At 48.2% G+C, this 21592-nt stretch overlaps 1 protein-coding gene across 3 annotated transcripts in view; it reads right to left on the bottom strand.

Annotated features, from left to right (window-relative positions):
* Positions 1 to 20973, bottom strand: part of ntn4 (netrin 4) — a 685630-nt gene extending 664657 nt beyond the window's left edge. For all 3 annotated transcript variants that reach the window (XM_072240967.1, XM_072240968.1, XM_072240966.1), the window contains exons 1-2: positions 20792 to 20973; positions 11927 to 12447 (exon numbers count right to left, since the gene is read on the bottom strand). In XM_072240967.1, coding sequence (XP_072097068.1) covers positions 11927 to 12447; positions 20792 to 20855 — 585 coding nt within the window. In that variant the 5' untranslated portion in view covers positions 20856 to 20973. The remainder of the gene's footprint in view (positions 1 to 11926; positions 12448 to 20791) is intronic.
* Positions 20974 to 21592: the final 619 nt, after the last annotated feature.

The raw sequence follows: 21592 nt of genomic DNA on the forward strand, positions 1-21592 counted from the left end.
AGGCTGTCTACAAGAAGGGTCAGAGCCATCTCTATTTCCTGAGGAGACTGAGGTCCTTTAACATCTGCCGGACGATGCTGAGGATGTTCTATGAGTCTGTGGTGGCCAGTGCTATCATGTTTGCTGTTGTGTGCTGGGGCAGCAGGCTGAGGGTAGCAGACACCAACAGAATCAACAAACTCATTCGTAAGGCCAGTGATGTTGTGGGGATGGAACTGGACTCTCTCACCGTGGAGTCTGAAAAGAGGATGCTGTCTAAGTTGCATGTCATCTTGGTCAATGTCTCCCACCCACTACATAATGTACTGGTTGGGCACAGGAGTACATTCAGCCAGAGACTCATTCCTCCGAGATGCAGCACTGAGCGTCATAGGAAGTCATTCCTGCCTGTGGCCATCAAACTTTACAACTCCTCCCTTAGAGGGTCAGACACTGTGAGCCAATAGGCTGGTCCTGGACTTATTTCATAATTTACTGGCATAATTTACATATTTATATATTACTATTTAACTATTTATGGTTCTATTATTATTTATTTTTTGTAGTGCAACTGTAGCGAAAACCAATTTCCCCCGGGATCAATAAAGTATGACTATTACTATGGATCACTAGAAGGAGATCGTGCTGTGGGGATCACTTGCAGGAGATCGGGATGTGGGGATCACTTGCAGGAGATCGGGATGTGGGGATCACTGCTGGGAGATCGGGATGTGGGGATCTCTGCCGGGAGATCAGGATAAGGGGATCAATTGCAGGAGATCGGGGTGTGGGGATCACTGCCAGGAAATTGGACTGTGGGGATCACCACCGGAAGATCGGGCTGTGGGGATCACTTGCAGGAGGTCGGGATATGGGGATCGCTGCCCGGAGATCGGGCTGTGGGGATCACTTGCGGGATATGAGGATGTGGGGATCACTGCCGGGAGATCGGGATGTGGGGATCACTGCCGGGAGATCGGGATGTGGGGATCACTGCCGGGTGATTGGGCTGTGGGGATCACGGCCGGGAGATCGGGCTGTGGGGATAACTTGCTGGAGTTCCGATGTGAGGATCACTGCCAGGAGATCGGGATTTGGGGATCACTTCCAGGATATCTGGATTTGGGGATCAGTTCCGGGAGATCGGGCTGTGGGGATCAGTTCCGGGAGATCAGGCTGTGGGGATAACTTGCCGGAGTTCCGATGTGAGGATCACTGCCAGGAGATCGGGATTTGGAGATCACTTCCGGGAGATAGAGCAGAAGGTATCACTACAAGGAGATCGGGATTTGAGGATCTCTGCCGGGAGATCGGGCTGTGGGGATCACTGCCGGGAGATCGGGATTTGAGGATCTCTGCCAGGAGATCGGGATGTGGGGATGACTGCCGGGAGATCGGGCTGTGGGGATCACTGCCGGGAGATCGGGCTGTGGGGATCACTGCCGGGAGATCGGGATGTGGGGATCACTGCTGGGAGATCGGGATGTGGGGATCACTGCCGGAAGATTGGGCTGTGGGGATCACTGCCTGGAGATCGGGATGTGGGGATGACTGCCGGGAGATCGGGATGTTGGGATGAATTCCGGGAGATCGGGATGTGAGGATCGCTGCCGGGAGATCGGGACGTGGGGGTCACTGCCGGGAGATCGGGATGTGAGGATCGCTGCCGGGAGATCAGGATGTGGGGATGACTGCCGGGAGATCGGGATGTGGAGATGACTGCCGGGAGATCAGGATGTGGGGATCACTTGCAGGAGATTGGGCTGTGGGGATCACTGCCGGGAGATCGAGCTGTGGGGATCACTGCCGGGAGATCGGGCTGTGGGGATGACTGCCGGGAGATCGGGATGTGGGGATGACTGCCGGGAGATCGGGATGTGAGGATCGCTGCCGGGAGATTGGGCTGTGGGGATGACTGCCGGGAGATCGGGCCATGGGGATCACTGCCGGGAGATCGGGCTGTGGGGATCACTGCCGGGAGATCGGGCTGTGGGGATTACTGCCGGGAGATCGGGATGTGGGGATCTCCCTGGGGCTCCATAGGGGACTGTCTTGTCTCCCTTTCTCTTCACCATTTACACCTCGGACTTCAACTACTGCACAGAGTCTTGTCATCTTCAGAAGTTTTCGGATGACTCTGCCATAGTTGGGTGCATCAGCAAGGGAGAGGAGGCTGAGTACAGGGCTACGGTAGGAAACTTTGTCACATGGTGTGAGCAGAATTATCTACAGCTTAATGTGAAAAAGACTAAGGAGCTGGTGGTAGACCTGAGGAGAGCTAAGGTACCGGTGACCCCTGCTTCCAACCAGGGGGTCAGTGGGGACATGGTGGAGGATTACAAATACCTGGGGAAACGAATTGACAATAAACTGGACTGGTCAAAGAACACTGAGGCTGTCTACAAGAAGAGTCAGAGCCGTCTCTATTTCCTGACGGAGCCGGAGGATGCTGAGGATGTTCTACAAGTCTGTGGTGGCCAGTGCTATCATGTTTGCTGTTGTGTGCTGGGGCAGCAGGCTGAGGGTAGCAGACACCAACAGAATCAACAAACTCATTCGTAAGGCCAGTGAAGTTGTGGGGATGGAACTGGACTCTCTCACCGTGGTGTCTGAAAAGAGGATGCTGTCTAAGTTGCATGCCATCTTGGTCAATGTCTCCCACCCACTACATAATGTACTGGTTGGGCACAGGAGTACATTCAGCCAGAGACTCATTCCACCGAGATGCAGCACAGAGCGCCATAGGAAGTCATCTTGCCTGTGGCCATCGAACTTTACAACTCCTCCCTTGGAGGGTCAGACACCCTGAGCCAATAGGCTGGTCCTGGACTTAATTCATAGTTTACTGGCATAATTTACATATTTACATATTACTATTTAACTATTTATGGTTCTATTATTATTTATTTTTTATGGTGCAACTGTAGCGAAAACCAATTTCCCCTGGGATCAATAAAGTATGACTATTACTATGGATCACTAGAAGGAGATCGTGCTGTGGGGATCACTTGCAGGAGATCGGGATGTGGGGATCACTTGCAGGAGATTGGGCTGTGGGGATCACTGCTGGGAGATCGGGCTGTGGGGATCACTGCCGGGAGATCGGGCTGTGGGGATCACTGCTGGGAGATGGGGCTGTGGGGATCACTGCCGGGAGATGGGGCTGTGGGGATCACTGCCGGGAGATCTGGATAAGGGGAACACTGCCGGGAAATCGGACCGGGAGATCTGGATAAGGGGAACACTGCCGGGAAATCGGACTGTGGGGATCACCACTGGAAGATCGGGCTGTGGGGATCACTTGCAGGAGGTCGGGATATGGGGATCACTGCCGGGAGATCAGGATGTGGGTATCACCTCCGGGAGATCGGGCTGTGGGGATCAGTGCCGGGAGATCGGGCTGTGGGGATCTCCCACAGCCCGATCTCCCTGGGGCTCCATAGGGGACTGTGTTGTCTCCCTTTCTTTTCACCATTTACACCTCGGACTTCAACTACTGTACAGAGTCTTGTCATCTTCAGAAGTTTTCGGATGACTCTGCCATAGTTGGATGCATCAGCAAGGGAGATGAGGCTGAGTACAGGGCTACTGTAGGAAACTTTGTCACATGGTGTGAGCAGAATTATCTACAGCTTAATGTGAAAAAGACTAAGGAGCTGGTGGTAGACCTGAGGAGAGCTAAGGTACCGGTGACCCCTGCTTCCAACCAGGGGGTCAGTGGGGACATGGTGGAGGATTACAAATACCTGGGGAAACGAATTGACAATAAACTGGACTGGTCAAAGAACACTGAGGCTGTCTACAAGAAGGGTCAGAGCCATCTCTATTTCCTGAGGAGACTGAGGTCCTTTAACATCTGCCGGACGATGCTGAGGATGTTCTATGAGTCTGTGGTGGCCAGTGCTATCATGTTTGCTGTTGTGTGCTGGGGCAGCAGGCTGAGGGTAGCAGACACCAACAGAATCAACAAACTCATTCGTAAGGCCAGTGATGTTGTGGGGATGGAACTGGACTCTCTCACCGTGGAGTCTGAAAAGAGGATGCTGTCTAAGTTGCATGTCATCTTGGTCAATGTCTCCCACCCACTACATAATGTACTGGTTGGGCACAGGAGTACATTCAGCCAGAGACTCATTCCTCCGAGATGCAGCACTGAGCGTCATAGGAAGTCATTCCTGCCTGTGGCCATCAAACTTTACAACTCCTCCCTTAGAGGGTCAGACACTGTGAGCCAATAGGCTGGTCCTGGACTTATTTCATAATTTACTGGCATAATTTACATATTTATATATTACTATTTAACTATTTATGGTTCTATTATTATTTATTTTTTGTAGTGCAACTGTAGCGAAAACCAATTTCCCCCGGGATCAATAAAGTATGACTATTACTATGGATCACTAGAAGGAGATCGTGCTGTGGGGATCACTTGCAGGAGATTGGGATGTGGGGATCACTTGCAGGAGATCGGGATGTGGGGATCACTGCCGGGAGATCGGGATAAGGGGATCAATTGCAGGAGATCGGGGTGTGGGGATCACTGCCAGGAAATTGGACTGTGGGGATCACCACCGGAAGATCGGGCTGTGGGGATCACTTGCAGGAGGTCGGGATATGGGGATCGCTGCCCGGAGAACGGGCTGTGGGGATCACTTGCGGGATATGGGGATGTGGGGATCACTGCCGGGAGATCGGGATGTGGGGATCACTGCCGGGTGATTGGGCTGTGGGGATCACTGCCGGGAGATCGGGCTGTGGGATAACTTGCTGGAGTTCCGATGTGAGGATCGCTGCCAGGAGATCGGGATTTGGGGATCACTTCCAGGATATCTGGATTTGGGGATCAGTTCCGGGAGATCGGGCAGAAGGTATCACTACAAGGAGATCGGGATGTGAGGATCACTACCGGGAGATCGGGCCGTGGGGATCACTGCCGGGAGATCAGGATGTGGGGATCACCTCCGGGAGATCGGGCTGTGGGGATCACTGCCGGGAGATCAGGCTGTGGGGAGCTCCATAGGGGACTGTCCTGTCTCCCTTTCTCTTCACCATTTACACCTCGGACTTCAACTACTGCACAGAGTCTTGTCACCTTCAGAAGTTTTCAGATGACTCTGCCATAGTTGGATGCATCAGCAAGGGAGATGAGGCTGAGTACAGGGCTACTATAGGAAACTTTGTTGCATGGTGTGAGCAGAATTATCTGCAGCTTAATGTGAAAAAGACTAAGGAGCTGGTGGTAGACCTGAGGAGAGCTAAGGTACCGGTAACCCCTGCTTCCATCCAGGGGGTCAGTGTGGAGATGGTGGAGGATTACAAATACCCGGGGATACGAATTGACAATAAACTGGACTGGTCAAAGAACACTGAGGCTGTCTACAAGAAGGGTCAGAGCCGTCTCTATTTCCTGAGGAGACTGAGGTCCTTTAACATCTGCCGGACGATGCTGAGGATATTCTACAAGTCTGTGGTGGCCAGTGCTATCATGTTTACTGTTGTGTGCTGGGGCAGCAGGCTGAGGGTAGTAGACACCAACAGAATCAACAAACTTATCCGTAAGGCCAGTGATGTTGTGGGGATGGAACTGGACTCTCTCACGGTGGTGTCTGAAAAGAGGATGCTGTCTAAGTTGCATGCCATCTTGGTCAATGTCTCCCATCCACTACATAATGTACTGGGTGGGCACAGGAGTACATTCAACCAGAGACTCATTCCACCGAGATGCAGCACAGAGCGTCATAGGAAGTCATTCCTGCCTGTGGCCATCAAACTTTACAACTCCTCCCTTGGAGGGTCAGACACCCTGAGCCAACAGGCTGGTCCTGGACTTATTTCATAATTTCTTGGCATAATTTACATATTACTATTTAACTATTTGTTGTTCTATTACTATTTATTTTTATGGTGCAACTGTAACGAAAACCAATTTCCCCCGGGATCAACAAAGTATGACTATGACTATGACTATGACTATGACCCGGGATATCGGGATGTGGGGATCACTTGCAGGAGATCGAGATGTGGGGATCACTTGCAGGAGATTGGGATGTGGAGATCACTGTCGGGAGATTGGGCTGTGGGGATGACTGCCGGGAGATCGGGATGTGGGGATCACTTCCGGGAGATCGGGCTGTGGGGATCACTGCCGGGAGATCGGGATGTGGAGATCACTTGAAGGAGATTGGGCTGTGGGGATCACTTACAGAGGATCGGGATGTGGGGATCACCGCCGGGAGATCGGGACGTGGGGATCGCTTCCCGGAGATCGGGCTGTGGGGATCACTGCTGGGAGATCGGGATGTGGGGATCACTGCCGGGAGATCGGGATGTGGGGATCACTGAAGAGATGGGAATTTCGGGATCACTTCTGGGAGATCGGGATGTGAGGATCACTATCAACTTACATTAAATGCTGGAGAAACTCAGGAAATTATATAGCATCTGTGGAAATGAATAAACAGTTGACATTTCAGTCCGAGACCTTTCTTCGTCACTGGAAAGGAAGAGGGAAGATGCTGGAATAATAAAGGAGGGCGGAGGGAAGGTGATAGCAGGAAATAGGTTAAGCCAGGTGGGTGGGAAATATAAAAGGCTGGAGAAGAAGGAATCTTTCTGGAGAGGAGAGTGGATGATGGGAGAAAGGGAAGGAGGAGGGTCACTGGGGGAGGTGATAGGCTGGTGCAGAGAAGAGGTAAGAGGCCAGAGTTGGGAATAGATGAAAAGGGAAGGTGAGAAAAAAGTTTACGGGAAGGAGAAATAGATGTCCATGCCATCAGGATGGAGGCTACCTAGACAGAATATGAGGTGTTGCTCCTCCACCTTTGACATGGCAAAGGAGGTAGCCCCAGACCAAAATGTCAGAACAGGAATGGAGATAGGAATCAAAGTAATACACATAAAAGTTGCTGGTGAACGCAGCAGGCCAGGCAGCCTCTCTAGGAAGAGGTACAGTCGACGTTTCTCTTCCTAGAGATGCTGCCTGGCCTGCTGCGTTCACGAGCAACTTTTATGTGTGTTGTTTGAAATTCCAGCATCTGCAGATTTCCTAGTGTTTGCCCATAGGAACCAAAGTGGTTGGCCACTGGGAAATCCCACTTTTGGTGCATGGAGCAGAGGTGCTCACCAAAGTGGTCCCCCAATTTAAGTCGTATCTCACCAATGTATAGGAGGCCACAAAGGGAGCACTGGATTCAATAGATGACCCCAACAGATAAGCAGATGAAGTGTTTTCTCATTCCTAAGGACTATTTGGAGTCCTCGGTGGAGATAAGGGAGGAGATGAATGGGCAGGTGAAGCATTTTTGTCACTTGTAGGGATACCTGCCAGGAGGGAGATTAGTGGGGAGTGATGAATGGACAAGGGAATCATAAAGGGAAAGTGGAGAGTGAGGGACGGAGTAAAGATGTGTCTGGAGGTAGGATCCCGTGAACATGGCGCATGTTGCGGAGACTCATAGGGTAGTAGGTGAGGACAAGAGGATCTCCATCCTAGTTAAGGTTGCGGGAAGATTGGGTGAGTATGGGTGTCCAGAAAATGGAGGAGATGCGGGTGAGGACAGCATCAATGGTGAAGAAAGGGAAACTCTGTTCTTTGAAGACGGAGGACATCTCTGATGTCCTGGAAAGGAAAGTCTCATCCTGGGAACAATTGTAACGTAGACAATGCAATTGAGAAAAGGGAATAGCATTTTTACAGGAGGCGGGGTGGGAAGCGTTATAGTCAAGATAATCATGGGATTTGGTAGGTTTATAAAATATGTAGGCTGACAGTTTGTCTCCTGGGCTGGAGACAGTGAGATTGAGAAAAGGGAGAGAGATGGAAGAAATGGACCAAGTAAATTTAAGAGTAGGGTGAGAGTAGGAAAAGTTGCTGGAATTGCAGGGAGAGTTGGGGAGTATTACCAGGGAAGGCTTGCAGCATGGACTGTTCTACATAGCCAATGAAAAGGCAGGCATAGCTGGGCCCATGTGGGTGTTCACGGCTACTCCTTGAGTTTGGAGAAAGTGGGGGGAGCCGAAGGAGAAACTGTTGAGGGTAAGGATCAGTTCTGCCAGATGGAAGAGTGTGGTATGGTGGGGAACTGGATGGATCTTTTATTGAGAAAGAAGCAGAGAGCTCTTTGAACACAGCAGGCCAGACAGCATCTCTAGGAAGAGGTACAGTCGATGTTTCAGGCCAAGACCCTTCATCAGGACTAACTGAAAGAAGAGCTAATAAGAGATTTGAAAGTGGGAGGTGGAGGGGGAGATCCAAAATGATAGGAGAAGACAGGAGGGGGAGGGATGGAGCCAAGAGCTGGACAGTTGATTGGCAAAAGGCCCCACCTCCCCCTCGTACCCCATCTGTTATTAATTTATTTATATATATACACACATTCTTTTTCTCTCTCTCCTTTTTCTCCCTCTGTCCCTCTCACTATACCCCTTGCCCATCCTCTGGGTTCCCCCCTCCCTTGTCTTTCTCCCTAGGCCTCCTGTCCTATGATCCTCTCATATCCCCTTTGCCAATCACCTGTCCAGCTCTTGGCTCCACCCCTCCCCCTCCCACTTTCAAATCCCTTACTCACTCTTCCTTCAGTTAGTCCTGACGAAGGGTCTCGGCCCGAAATGTCGACTGTACCTCTTCCTACAGATGCTGCCTGGCCTGCTGCGTTCACCAGCAACTTTGATGTGTGTTGCTTGAATTTCCAGCATCTGCAGAATTCCTGTTGTTTGAGAGCTCTTTGGTCTTATTCATGGGGGATGGAAGAGTATAGGCACTGGACATTCATGGTGAAAATGAGACAGTCAGGGCCAAGGAATTGAAAATCGCTGAGGAGGTTGAGAGCATGTGAAGTACTATGGATATTGGTGGGAAGGGACTGAACCAAGAGGGGGTGGAATGGAGTCGAGGTATGCAGATACAAGCTCAGTGGGGCAGGAGCAAGCAGAGGCAACGTCCTACCTGGTGAGTTAGATTTGTAGCTTTTGGGCGGAAGTAGAAATGAGCAGTGCAAGGTAAGGGAACTATGAGTTTGGTGGCAGTGGATGGGAATTCTCCAAAGTTGAGGTCCTTTTCCAGGGGTGAGTAAGAAGAGGAGTCTGAGAGTTGCCACTTGGCCTCAGCAAAGTAGAGGTCAGTCTGCCACAGTACAGCAGCACCCCGTTTGTCTGTGCGTTTGATGATAAGGTGTGGATTGGTGCGGAGAGAGAGGAGGGCAGTGTCTTCAGAACAGAGTGAGGTTTGAGTTGGGGATCACCGCCAGGATATTGGGATGTCAGGATCACTGCCAGGATATTGGGATGTCAGGATCACTGCCGGGAGATCGAGATGTGGGGATCACTGCCGGGAGATCGGGATGTCAGGATCACTACCAGGAGATTGGGATGTCAGGATCACTGCCAGGATACTGGGATGTCAGGATCACTGCCAGGAGATCGGGATGTCAGGAACACTGCCAGGATACTGGGATGTCAGGATCACTGCCAGGAGATCGGGATGTCAGGATCACTGCCAGGATACTGGGATGTCAGGATTGCTGCCGGGAAATCAGGATGTCAGGATCACTGCTGGGAAGTCGGGAACCATTGCTGGGAGATCAGGATGTGGGAATCACTGCCAGGAGATTGGGATGTGGGGATCACTGCTGGGAAGTCGGGAACCATTGCTGGGAGATCAGGATGTGGGGATCACTGCCGGGAAATCAAGAAAACTGAACATGAAGCATTAAATCTGTTTCTCTCTTCACAGATGCTGCCTGACCTGCTTCTATACTGTTGCAGAGGTTGGTTGGTATTAATGACTGCAGGGGAGAGTGAGGCTCTCTTCACTCTGCTGTTTCATCGACTTCCATTTCCCCACTCCTACCAGGTTTTTCTTTACAGGCACCACACTTAAATCCGACAGGGATGGCCAGCATATTCTGAGCTTGCTGTCCCATTTTCTCCATGTCAGCTGGGCTCCCCGGCCCACTATCCATCTCACGGTAGATGATATGGGGTCACTTGGTGAAAGGCTCAAAGTTCTTTAAAGGGGGGAAAGGAAATCACAAGCACAGTACACCAGGCATTCAACTCATTTCATAAACATCCCCTGGTGCTATTTCATAAAGTTACCTTTTCTCTCAGGTAAATACTCATCAACTGGATTTTTTTATTGCTTTGGAGGCAGGCAGGCAAGGCCCAATTCTAATTCCTCCTGAGCTGCTTCAACCACAGTACTGTGGGTTGGGAGTCACGCAGAGGTGAGATTGAATAAGGGAGACAGCTATCCTTCCCTGAAGAAGAGCATTGAGCCAGAAGGGTTTTCCTGACTGCTATCGCAAGAAGACTAGCACTTTCTCACTCAGAATTTCACAGGATTGATAGTGCTTTCTTCCTATGAACTTCTGCACCCTGGCACTCACAGTCTGGACTTTGGTGGGGAGAAAGTTGGAAGTCCAAGATGCTGGGCATCCTGTCCACTATTCATAGAACATTACAGAACAATACAGGCCTTCTGATCCATCATGTTATGCTAACTTTGTACCCTAAGATCAATCTAACCCCTTCCTCACACATAGCCCTCCAATTCCCTATCAATCATGTGCTTATCTAAGAGTTTCTTAAATGTCACGAATGTATCTGCCTCGACACCACCCCCTCCTCCCCCCCACCCCCCGCAGCACATTCCAAACACCCATGACATCTATTCGTGAATGGTGATGACTAATTAAAGAACTAAAATGAGGAGACTCTAGGAATATCCCAATCCTCAACAAAGAAGGGGCTCAGCTTGTGACGCTGAACAAGGCCAGGGCATTGTGAGCTCGTCTAATCAGAAATACTGAGCGGATGATCCTTCTCCATTTCCTCCCGCGGGCGCAACATCTCAGCAGGTGGCCTCCAGACACTTTGATTCAATTCAGTTGCTATCCAGAAAATCTTACAGTTCTAGATACAGCAAAGATTGTGGAACCAGGCAGCACCCCAACTGTCTATAGAGAAATGACCATTTGACATAAGCAAAAGCATTTCAGGATGTATATTGTATACATTTGTCTGACATTAAATGGACCTTTGAAACCTTTGAAAATATAGGAGCAGAATTAGGCCATTCAGCCCATCAAGTCTTCTCTGTCATTCAATCATAGCTGACTTATTATCCCTCTCAACCCTGTTCTTTTGCTTTCACCTATGATACACCTACTAATCCAGAACATATCAACCTCTGATTTAAATATACACAATGACTTGGCTTCTACAGACATCTGTAGCAATGAATTCCATAGTTTCACTACCCTCTGGCTAAAAAATTCCTCCTCATCTCTGCTCTAAAGGGACACCCTTGTATTCTGAAGCTGTGCCCTCTGGTCTAGACTCCCTCACTATAGGAAACATCCTCTCCTCATCCACTCTATCTAGGCCTTCCGGAATTCAATAGGTTTCAATGGGATTCCCCTCGCTGGCTTGATGCTGAACGATAATGATTGCTGAAAATAGGTTTTTAAACCCAAAATCATCCATTAAAATAATTTAATTGTCCTCACTTTAGTGATGGAACATAGCTATGGTTATTTGAATTGTTTCTGGGTTTCTACATTACTAGTCCAGTAAATCAATCTCTACAATACTGTACATCTGGTTATTGTAATTCAGCATCTTGTTATGTGTCATGGAATGGAAGGGGAACCCACACACATGCCTCTGCCATCATGGACAGAACCCCTGACTATCTCATCTACATCCCACACCTCCTCTCCTCCTGGTCCTCACTCTCCACACATTCAATGGAGGTTTCTAATCTGTCATTGCTGCATACGGCAGACAATCAATTAAATGATATTTGTCCCCATCATGTGTTGCTGCTGCTGAGAAAATCTAATTCTTGTGGCATTTGCACCTGTGTATGTATGTCCATGACAACAATAACCTGTACCAGCAGAGGCCCTGGGTACTGTATCAATGATAATTACGGTAATGGTCTTACCTCTCCTCGGGTACAAGGGAATGGACTGGAATATCTGGACGTACAAATTGCCCCCGGCCAATGGACGTCGTCAGGCAGTCCAAAGGTGTCACTACAGTTCTGGGCAAAATACTTGCATGGTTTCCAAGTCAAACCGAAGTCTTGGGATCTCTCCAGGACCATTGCAGCTGGCCTGGGGGACTTGAAGATCATGATGAGGTGCGTGAAGTAGAAGTGGGTCTCCAGGTCTAACTGGATGGTTTCCCCGTGACTGCCCTGGGACGACTGCCACCAGGTAGCGGGGAAGCGGAACGAGGAGTCGGTCATGGCGGAGGGCGGATGGGAGTGACGGGGGCTCCCGCCCGAGACGCACTTGTCGCATTCGGCCTCGGCCTTGCAGCCCTGGTTCGGGTAGGAGCAGAAGAGCTCGGCGGAGCGGACGCCGCAGGTGGAGGTGGTCTTCAGCTGTCTGGCTGTTACCAAGTTGCCCAGTCGGGGGTTACAGGCCCCGGAGTCACAGTGCTGCCTCACCCCAGGTGATCCTGCAAACAAACGGTGCTCCAGGTTACTGTCAGTATCCAGCCTAGCCCAGCAGTTACCACAGGCACAGTAGAAAGTTCCTGCTGTGCTCAAGAAGGGAAAGTGCTGAATGAAAATAGAGCAATGTGTGTCTTCCTCATGAAACACAGACCACAGTATAGGAGCACTGCCCTTCGGCCCACAATGTCTATACTGACCATGGCACCCATTTAAATGAATCCCATCTGTCTGCATTTGCTCTGTTCTCCTGCGTTCCCTGGCTATTCATGTTCCTGTCTAAGTGTTGCTCTTGTGACTGCTTCCACCACCTCCCCGCTGTAGGAAAGATAACAAAAAGCAGGAAAGAATGCAGAGTTGATTTACAAGGATTTTGCTCAAACTTGAGGGACCAAATTTTTCACTAGAATCTCGGAGGATGGGGGCTGATCTTATGGAGGTGTATGAGGAGCATAAATAGGGTGAATGTACAGTCTTTTTCCCAGGGTACTAGAGGCCATAGGTTTAAGGTGACCGGGCAGAGATTTAACAGCAACCTGAAAGGCAACATTTTCCACCTGGAGAGCGGTCAACTTTTAAACCTTGTTACTGCATGTAAAAGTCAATATACTTGCCTCAACCATTTCTATGGAACAGAATGAGCTGACAGAGGAAGTGGTTGAGGCAGGCACATTAACAACATTTAGAAAATATGTTTATAGCAGGGGTTCCCAACATTTTTTTGTGCCACGGAGTCTTACCATTGTCCGAGAGGTCCGTGGACCCCATGTTGGGGATCCCTGGTTTAGAACGATATGGGCCACACGTGGGCAAATGGGAATCTTGTTTGGCATGCGCCATTTGAGCCAATGGGCCCAATTCCGTGCTGCATGACACGGACTTGATTGCACCCTCCAGTGGTGTTGGGGAGGAGTTCGCAAGTTTCCCCTCTAAATGAGTGGGCCATCCTGGGTTGCTCCGATTTCCTCTGAACATACACTTTGAGAATTGATTGGACACTGTAAATGGCCCCTAGTATAGTTAATGGCAGGATAGTTGTTTTGGGGAGGGAGTAATTTTCTGGGATTTGAGGTAAAATAGTGTAGATAGATGATTACTGGTCAGTGCAGAAGGGGAGGACTGAAGGGGCTGTGACCATGTTGCATGGCTGGGTTGAACCAGTTTGGCTTGAGCTACTAAACATCAAGAGGCAGGAAACATTGGTGGGAGTTGCCTAAACACCCCCAAACACTGGTGGTAATGGCAGAGTCAGTAGGGGTGCGCATAACAAGAGTAATACTGTATTTGTGGGGACTAGAATCTAGGTGTATGGTGTATAAATTAAATGAAGTATGATGACACAGTTTAATTGGTGGTCCTTCACATCAGTAAACTGAGGAACCAAGTACAGGGTGATTTAGATCAAGTATTTTACGATGAGAAACAGGTAACTAATAATCTTAAAGTTAGAGGCCTGTTGAGGAGCGTTATTATAATAGAACTTATAAATTATACCATACTGTAATAATTCCTCCCCTTGTGGCTTATAGAATGAAAATTATTTAAAACCAGAGTTTAAATGTAAACAAGGCAAATTACGAAAGTATTTGACATGATTTGGCAATAGTAGATTGCAAAACTCCATCAAAAGTTTTGACAGTGAACAAGCAGTAAAGGTGTTACATTTAGAGAGTAATAGATTGTTTACAACAAACATATATACAGTATACGTCCTTAAGGCTGAAAACCTTCACAGGAAAAGTAGTACAGTTGTGGCAAACAGAACTAAAAGGGAGCATTAAATCAATAGGTGATGAATCTTCAGCGAGGTGGTTTCTTTGTAACATTCTTATGGTGCTTGATATACCGTGGTCCTGTCTGGCAATTCCCTTCCTTGCTATTACCTCAGTAATTGGGCCTCAGTCCCCTCATCTAATTTCCAATCATTCCCAGTTCCACTAATTACACACACCTGCCTTCTATCAGTAAATGCAGGATTAAAAACCCTGTATCACAACAAGGAGCTGCCAGTTTGTTGGTCGACTCTTGTATGAGTAACCTTGTTTCATGGTTCTTTAGGACTGTCAGTTCTAAGTTCCGCATCGTTTTCCTGAATTCTCTACGTGAACCTTGTCTCCGTGTCAAGACTCTCCTGGATACCTATTCCAGGTTTACGGCTGTGCTAACGCCTCTCGATCCTGCCTCTGTGCCTGTGTCCAGCACTTGGATCCCCTCCCACCCCCCACCCCCCTGCTACAGCCACGTCCTTGCAACATGATAACGTCGATGTAGGAAACTTGTGTTAATGCAGGGACGTGGCATCAGGTTTTGGAGATCTACCAATGATATTTTTAAACTAGGGAGAAGAGCAAATGATCTATCCCTTTTCTATTTCTTACATACCCAGGACTGCAAACCAAACAGTCTCCAGCAGGGATAAACAAACAGCCGTTTTATTTGGAATGTTTTAAATAATGATAATAATTGATCTCGAGTGTACCATGTATTTTTCTAGCCATAAATTTGTTTCATTTCAGTTTCCACCAAGACCCCTCTGTACATTAGTGTTCCTAAGGACCTTGCCGTTCTTCTTACATTTAACCACCCAAAGAGCATTACCTCACATTTGTCCAGATCAAATTCCATCTGCCATTTCACTGTCCACATTTCCAGCTGGTCTATATCCTGTTGAATTCTTTGACCAACTTCACCACTATCCACAGCTTCACCGATTTTCATGTCAACAGCAAACTTGCTAATCAGCCTACCTACATTTTTGTCCAAATCATAGACTTATATCACAAATAACAGGGGTCCCAGCACCGATCACTGCAATACCATGGGTCACAGACTTCTGCCACTACCTCTTCTATGGGCAAGCCAAGTCTGAATCCAATCCATCAAGTTGCCATGGATCCTTTTTGTCTTAACCCTCTGGATCAGCCTGTAACGAGGGACCTTGCTGAGTACTGTACTAAAGTCCATTTACTCAAACCAATATGATTAAGTTGTAAGCTTACTTTAAAAATTTTTAAAGCGATTATGATTTTGGCACATTTATAGTTGTAAGAATACACCTGGGAGTAATAAATTAATGAAAACTACTGAGGTCATTTTTTTCCTATTTGCTGCCTTTATTACCTTAATCACTTTGCTGCCATGTGTCTGCACTGACTATTACATAATTTCTCTTTTAATTTATCTTGTTATGAATGCTGCACACACTGAGACAAAGGCATCTGTTTACTCTAATGTTTGAAAGTCCCATCCTTTCCTTTCACTCTGGTTACCATTCCCATTTCATTACCTAGTCCTTTGTCCTCAGCTTCCTGTTTACCAAAACACCCTGACCCTCTGATTAATCTTCTGGACACTGGTCCCAGTGTAAATTAAATGTTCCCAATAGAATAGCTCACTCTTTCCCCAGAACGGGTGATTTTACTGCGTTTCTTCCTTACGAGTCTTTGAGCAACATATTGAGCCCCTGATTGATCGAATGCCCGCTTCAGATACTAATCCATTGATTATTACCTTTGTTTTTGCTTTTTGATCTGTACACATTCCTTAAGATGAACGACCTACTTAGTCTGATCCATGTCTGTGCATTAACCAACAGCCATGACAAATGGACAATGTTCCTCTCCAGCCTTGGGAGAGATGCCCTTCCTAGTGCCACTAGGCAGAATGCAAAGCCCTTGGGACTCACACATGCGACCGTGGAGAACAAAATCAACCAGACCCTGCAACTGTATCAGTGCTAACCCCTTCACTCCAACAACATGAATGGTGCCCCATCAAGTGTCAGCACAGAGATGTCACCAATAACATCTTCCGGATCCCAGACTTGTCTCATTCTGATAATACCTTCCTGTCCTGTTTGGATGATCTATTCTGTAGTTCGGGGTGTGCCTACTTCTTGGAACAATCTACCCCTCTAATTACTAAGTCATCCCCACCCTCAAAAGATGTAGCTCAGCCCCAGCTCATCATCTCTGAGCAGCACAACTCTCTTCAGCTGCATTGTTCAAAAAAGGTAGTAGGGATAGTCCGGGTAATTATAGACCATTGAGCCTTATGTCTGTGGTGGGAAAGCTGTTGGAAAAGATTCTTAGAGATAAATGGGCATTTAGAGAATCATGGTCTGATCAGGAACAGTCAGCATGGCTTTGTGAAGGGCAGATCATGTCTAACAAGCCTGATAGAGTTCTTTGAGGAGATGACCAGGCATATAGATGAGGGTAGTGCAGTGGATGTGATCTATATGGATTTTAGTAAGGCATTTGACAAGGTTCCACACAGTAGGCTTATTCAGAAAGTCAGAAGGCATGGGATCCAGGGAAGTTTGGCCAGGTGGATTCTGAATTGGCTTGCCTGCAGAAAGCAGAGGGTCATGGTGGAGGGAGTACATTCAGATTGGAGGGCTGTGACTAGTGGTGTCCCACAAGGATCTGTTCTGGGACTTCTACTTTTCATGATTTTTATTAACGACCTGGATGTGGGGGTAGAAGGGTGGGTTGGCAAGTTTGCAGATGACACAAAGGTTGGTGGTGTTGTAGATAGTGTAGAGGATTGTCAAAGATTGCAGAGAGACATTGATAGGATGCAGAAGTGGGCTGAGAAGTGGCAGATGGAGTTCAACCCGGAGAAGTGTGAGGTGGTACACTTTGGAAGGACAAACTCCAAGGCAGAGTACAAAGTAAATAGCAAGATACTTGGTAGTGTGGAGGAGCAGAGGGATCTGGGGGTACATGTCCACAGATCCCTGAAAGTTGCCTCACAGGTAGATAGGGTAGTTAACAAAGCTTATGGAGTGTTAGCTTTCATAAGTCGAGGGATAGAGTTTAAGAGTCGTGAGGTAATGATGCAGCTCTATAAAACTCTGGTTAGGCCACACTTGGGGTACTGTGTCTAGTTCTGGTCGCCTCACTATAGGAAGGATGTGGAAGCATTGGAAAGGGTACAGAGGAGATTTACCAGGATGCTGCCTGGTTTAGAGAGTATGTATTATGATCAGAGATTAAGGGAGCTAGGGCTTTAGTCTTTGGAGAGAAGGAGGATGAGAGGAGACATGATAGAGGTATACAAGAGGAATAGATAGAGTGAACAGCCAGTGCCTCTTCCCCAGGGCACCACTGCTCAGTACAAGAGGACATGGCTTTAAGGTAAGGGGTGGGAAGTTCAAAGGGGATATTAGAGGAAGGTTTTTTACTCAGAGAGTGGTTGGTGCATGGAATGCACTGCCTGAGTCAGTGGTGGAAGCAGATACACTAGTGAAATTTAAGAGGCTACTAGACAGGTATATGTTGGAATTTAAGGTAGGGGGTTATATGGGAGACAAGGTTTAAGAGTCGGCACAACATTGTGGGCCGAATGGCCTGTACTGTGCTGTACTATTCTATGTTCCATGTCTAGATCTCACAGTTTCTGTCAGCTCCTTCAGACTTCAGCAAGAACACATAACCTACCTTGCCATTATACACAATATGCTGGAGGAACCCAGGTCAGGCAGCATCAATGCATTGAAATGAATAATTTTAAGTTTCAAACTGAGATCCTTCATGAGGACTGATGACGTTCATTTCCCTCCATAGACGCTGCCTGACCTGTTGAGTTTCTCCAGCAGTTTGTGTGTGTTGGTCAAGATCTTTAGCATCTGCACAATCTGTTGTGCACCACCTGCCTTACCATGTTTGTCAAGTTAATTTACTCAGTAAATAAATTATCAATAGGGTATTACCACCTGATAATTATAATTTTAAGTCTCCGATTTAGTTACAAGGAAGACCCCTGGAGCAAACTGTAATCCCACTGGCCAGATGGTCTCAACACTACACATCACCAAAACCCATACTCACAAGGTGCACATTCTGCACACTGTACTCTGTGCCAAAGCAGTGCCGTTGAGTTACGTTCCTGGGATTATTATACCTGCTTCAGCTGATTGTAAGCTCAGTTAACCAAGTCCTGCGGGCATCTTGCTTACAACTCACCTTCAAAAGGTGATGCCTTGAAAAGGCAGCATTCATCACCGAGGACCCTCACTACCCAGGGCATGCTCTCTTCTCGATAGGAGGGGGGACAGGAGTCTGAAGACTCCCACTCAATGCTTTAGCAACAGCTTCTTTCCCTCCACCATCCGATTTCTGAACACTATCTTGCTATTTTTGCTGTACTTTTGCACTACTATTTTTTATTGGAAGTTGTAATAGATTTTATGTCTTGCATTGTACTGCTGCCGACAAGCAGCAAAAATTCCAGATGCATCAGATATAAAAAGGCCTGATTCTAATTACTACCATTCCAAGTAAAATCTGCAAGGTTAAGAAAATCTAACAGTAATACTAAATTTAGCAAATAAGTTACTTAAGTTGAATCATCTCCTTGGCTACCAACCTGCACACTTGATCGATACAACATGCCAAGCTAAAACAGTTACTGTCCATCTGTGACTGGCTACTTTGCTTTATCTAGTCATATTATTAACTTTCTTGTGTTTGTTCAATTTACCACCACCAGTCCAGTCTTAATTGCCCTGAGACTGATTGACTTTCTACCCCTGTTCTGCACCATCCTTCACTGATTGCTGAGTTTGTTGTCATTCAACAAGGGGGATCGTTCAGACCCCCACAGATATTTAGATTGCGTCTGATCTAGACCTCGGTTCTATCTCAGCTCATTGCTCCTGTCTCACTGGCAGTTGTGGATGTGTTGTCTCTGATTAACTGGGTTCTGAAAACTCACTCATTCCCAATAACACCTTATTTACATGTGCACAAGGTGAACAGCCTGGTCACTGTCACCAAACTGTTCTGAAATTAAATACCATTCTTATATAGAATAGCCCAGCTGGATTCAGATACTGACCAATGTGTCTGTTTAAATTCCTTAATTGATATGATCAACCGAAAAACACATCATGGTAATACAGGTATTAACAGCCAATAGAATCTCCACCAAAGGCTAATAATACTTCAAAATTAGTGAAGCAACTGACCAAGAGTAAGTATCGTGCTAGAACCCTTCTTTGGCATCCTTGTTTTAGTATGTGAAATGGCTGTGGTCTGCTGCTGTGCAAATAGGAGCTGGATACACTCTGCAAAAACCTCACTATCTGTAAACTATCCTTGCCTGGACATTAGCTTAACCCTTGCCTTGCTACAACTCCACAGGGGGTACATTTCTACACGAGATTAAAATAACGTGCCTGAAATAATCTGGTAATCTCAGTTTTAAATCCTTCATCCACAAATTTCCAAATGTCCGCCATCCTTCATGTTTAGTTGGAACTTTGCGACACCACTCTAACAACCTAGATCCATTGTTGAGGATAACACTGCCCAGCCTCTCCACTAAAGGGAACAATTTCCTTTTCTACCTCGCTGGTCTTCAGTTACTGTAAACACATCATTTAGATCATCACCAAATCTTCCAGATATAAAGATCTTGTCTGTGTAATCAACCATCAGAATTTGACGATTTGGGCACCTGTCTATGAAAACTACACTGCATCCCTTCCAAAGTTGATAAAAGATCCCAAGCTGCAGTCCCAGGTGCTGAAAGCATTGGGTCTCACCAGAGACTTAAACAGTTTTACTGTATATTATAACCTCTTTAAATGTTGTCAGTCTTTCTGAATTATTATTTATACCTGTCTACTCCCCACTTACACAGGGAACTCAGTTAGACCTGTACCCTCTCCAGTGGGATTAGTCAGACAGCTGTTCTTCACATGGTCATCTAGCTGCCTCCAATCCAGTTCCAGTCTCCTAAATCTGGGGTAGTTTTGAAGGGATGGATTCCAACTTCCCAGTCCAATTACTGTTGCTCTCTGGTTTACCTATAGCCCTGACTTCTGCCCTCTAGACTGGCACGTCCGCTACCCTGGTCCACTTTAGCGTCCTGTGATTGGGCAGTGAGTCCTCGCCCTGGTCCAACTACCGCCCTGTGATAGGACAATCCGTCCTTTCCTTGCTCCAGTTATCGCCCCGTGATTGGACTGTGACTTTCCTTGGTCCAGTTACACTCTGCGATTGGGCAGTGTGCCCTCTTCCAGGTTGAGTTACCACTCTGTGATTGGACAGTGTGCCTGTCCTTGGTCCAGTTACTGCCCTGCGACTGGGCACTATGCCATCTCCTTGGTCCAGTTACTGCCCTGAGAGTGGGCAGTCTGCCTACTCCGCAGTCCACCCTCTCCCAGTGATGCCGGGGCTCGGACTGGGGCAGCCTGCAGGCGGATTATTGTGAACCGTCCGCTCCAGAGATCCTGGTGCGGATCTACCGGCCAGTCCGCTAGAGCCAACCCTCCGTTCGGAGACCCGCGTCGAGCCCGCGCCGCTACCTCGCTCACCCCGACCCTCTGCGGATACCTACCGGCGGTCGCACGCTCGCAGCCCAGGGACAGGAGCACGGAGACGGCCAACCACAGCCGGTTCATCCTCGGGGCCAGCGCTGTAGTCACGGACAGTCGGTGGCTCAGATTCAATCCAGCATCCTCCGCAGCCCGGGAGCCGGGCCGCTCGGGTCTCGCCGTCTTCCTCCTGTTCCCCGCTTCGTGCTCCAGACAACAGAACGATCCCTTCCTCCCTCCCTCTCCCTGGCTCCCCCTCCCTCTCTGTCGCTGCTCTTCTCCCCTCCTCCCGCTACATAACTCGCCTCTCCCTCCCTCCCTCCTCTTTCTCTGCACAATTCCCCACCCTTTCCCTCTCTCCCCATAAAGTTCGCGCCCGGCAATGATCAGTTAAGTACATCCCTTCTCTTCTTTCCTCACCCCCGAACTGGAACTCTTCCCCCCAAGTTTGCGCTACCTTCTTCTACATCTGCGTTCTGGCTTTCTGTGCGAATGGCTCTTTATTTCATGCGCTTCCTGCAAACATCCCACTGTCTCTGTCTCCTCTCTCTCTCCTCGCCTCGCCTCCGCCCACCCCGGGCTCCGCTCTTACCTTTGGGCCAGGGTATCTCTGCTCCGGGAGCCGAGCCTCTCTATAACTGGAGGGCTTACAGCCCACGGCATCATATTTTAACAGCTGACGGGGACTCGGGTTGTTTAATCTCAGACCCTGTACTGCACTAAGGAATTCTGCGAGATTGGTGGGGTCACCTTTCCCAAAATATATATCCCACCTCCCCCGCCGCCGCCACCTGCCCAGAGCAACACTTCTGTTTGCCCATAAC

This window comes from Mobula birostris, chromosome 23 (assembly GCF_030028105.1).
Source record: "Mobula birostris isolate sMobBir1 chromosome 23, sMobBir1.hap1, whole genome shotgun sequence".
NCBI classification, from domain to species: Eukaryota; Metazoa; Chordata; class Chondrichthyes; order Myliobatiformes; family Myliobatidae; genus Mobula; species Mobula birostris.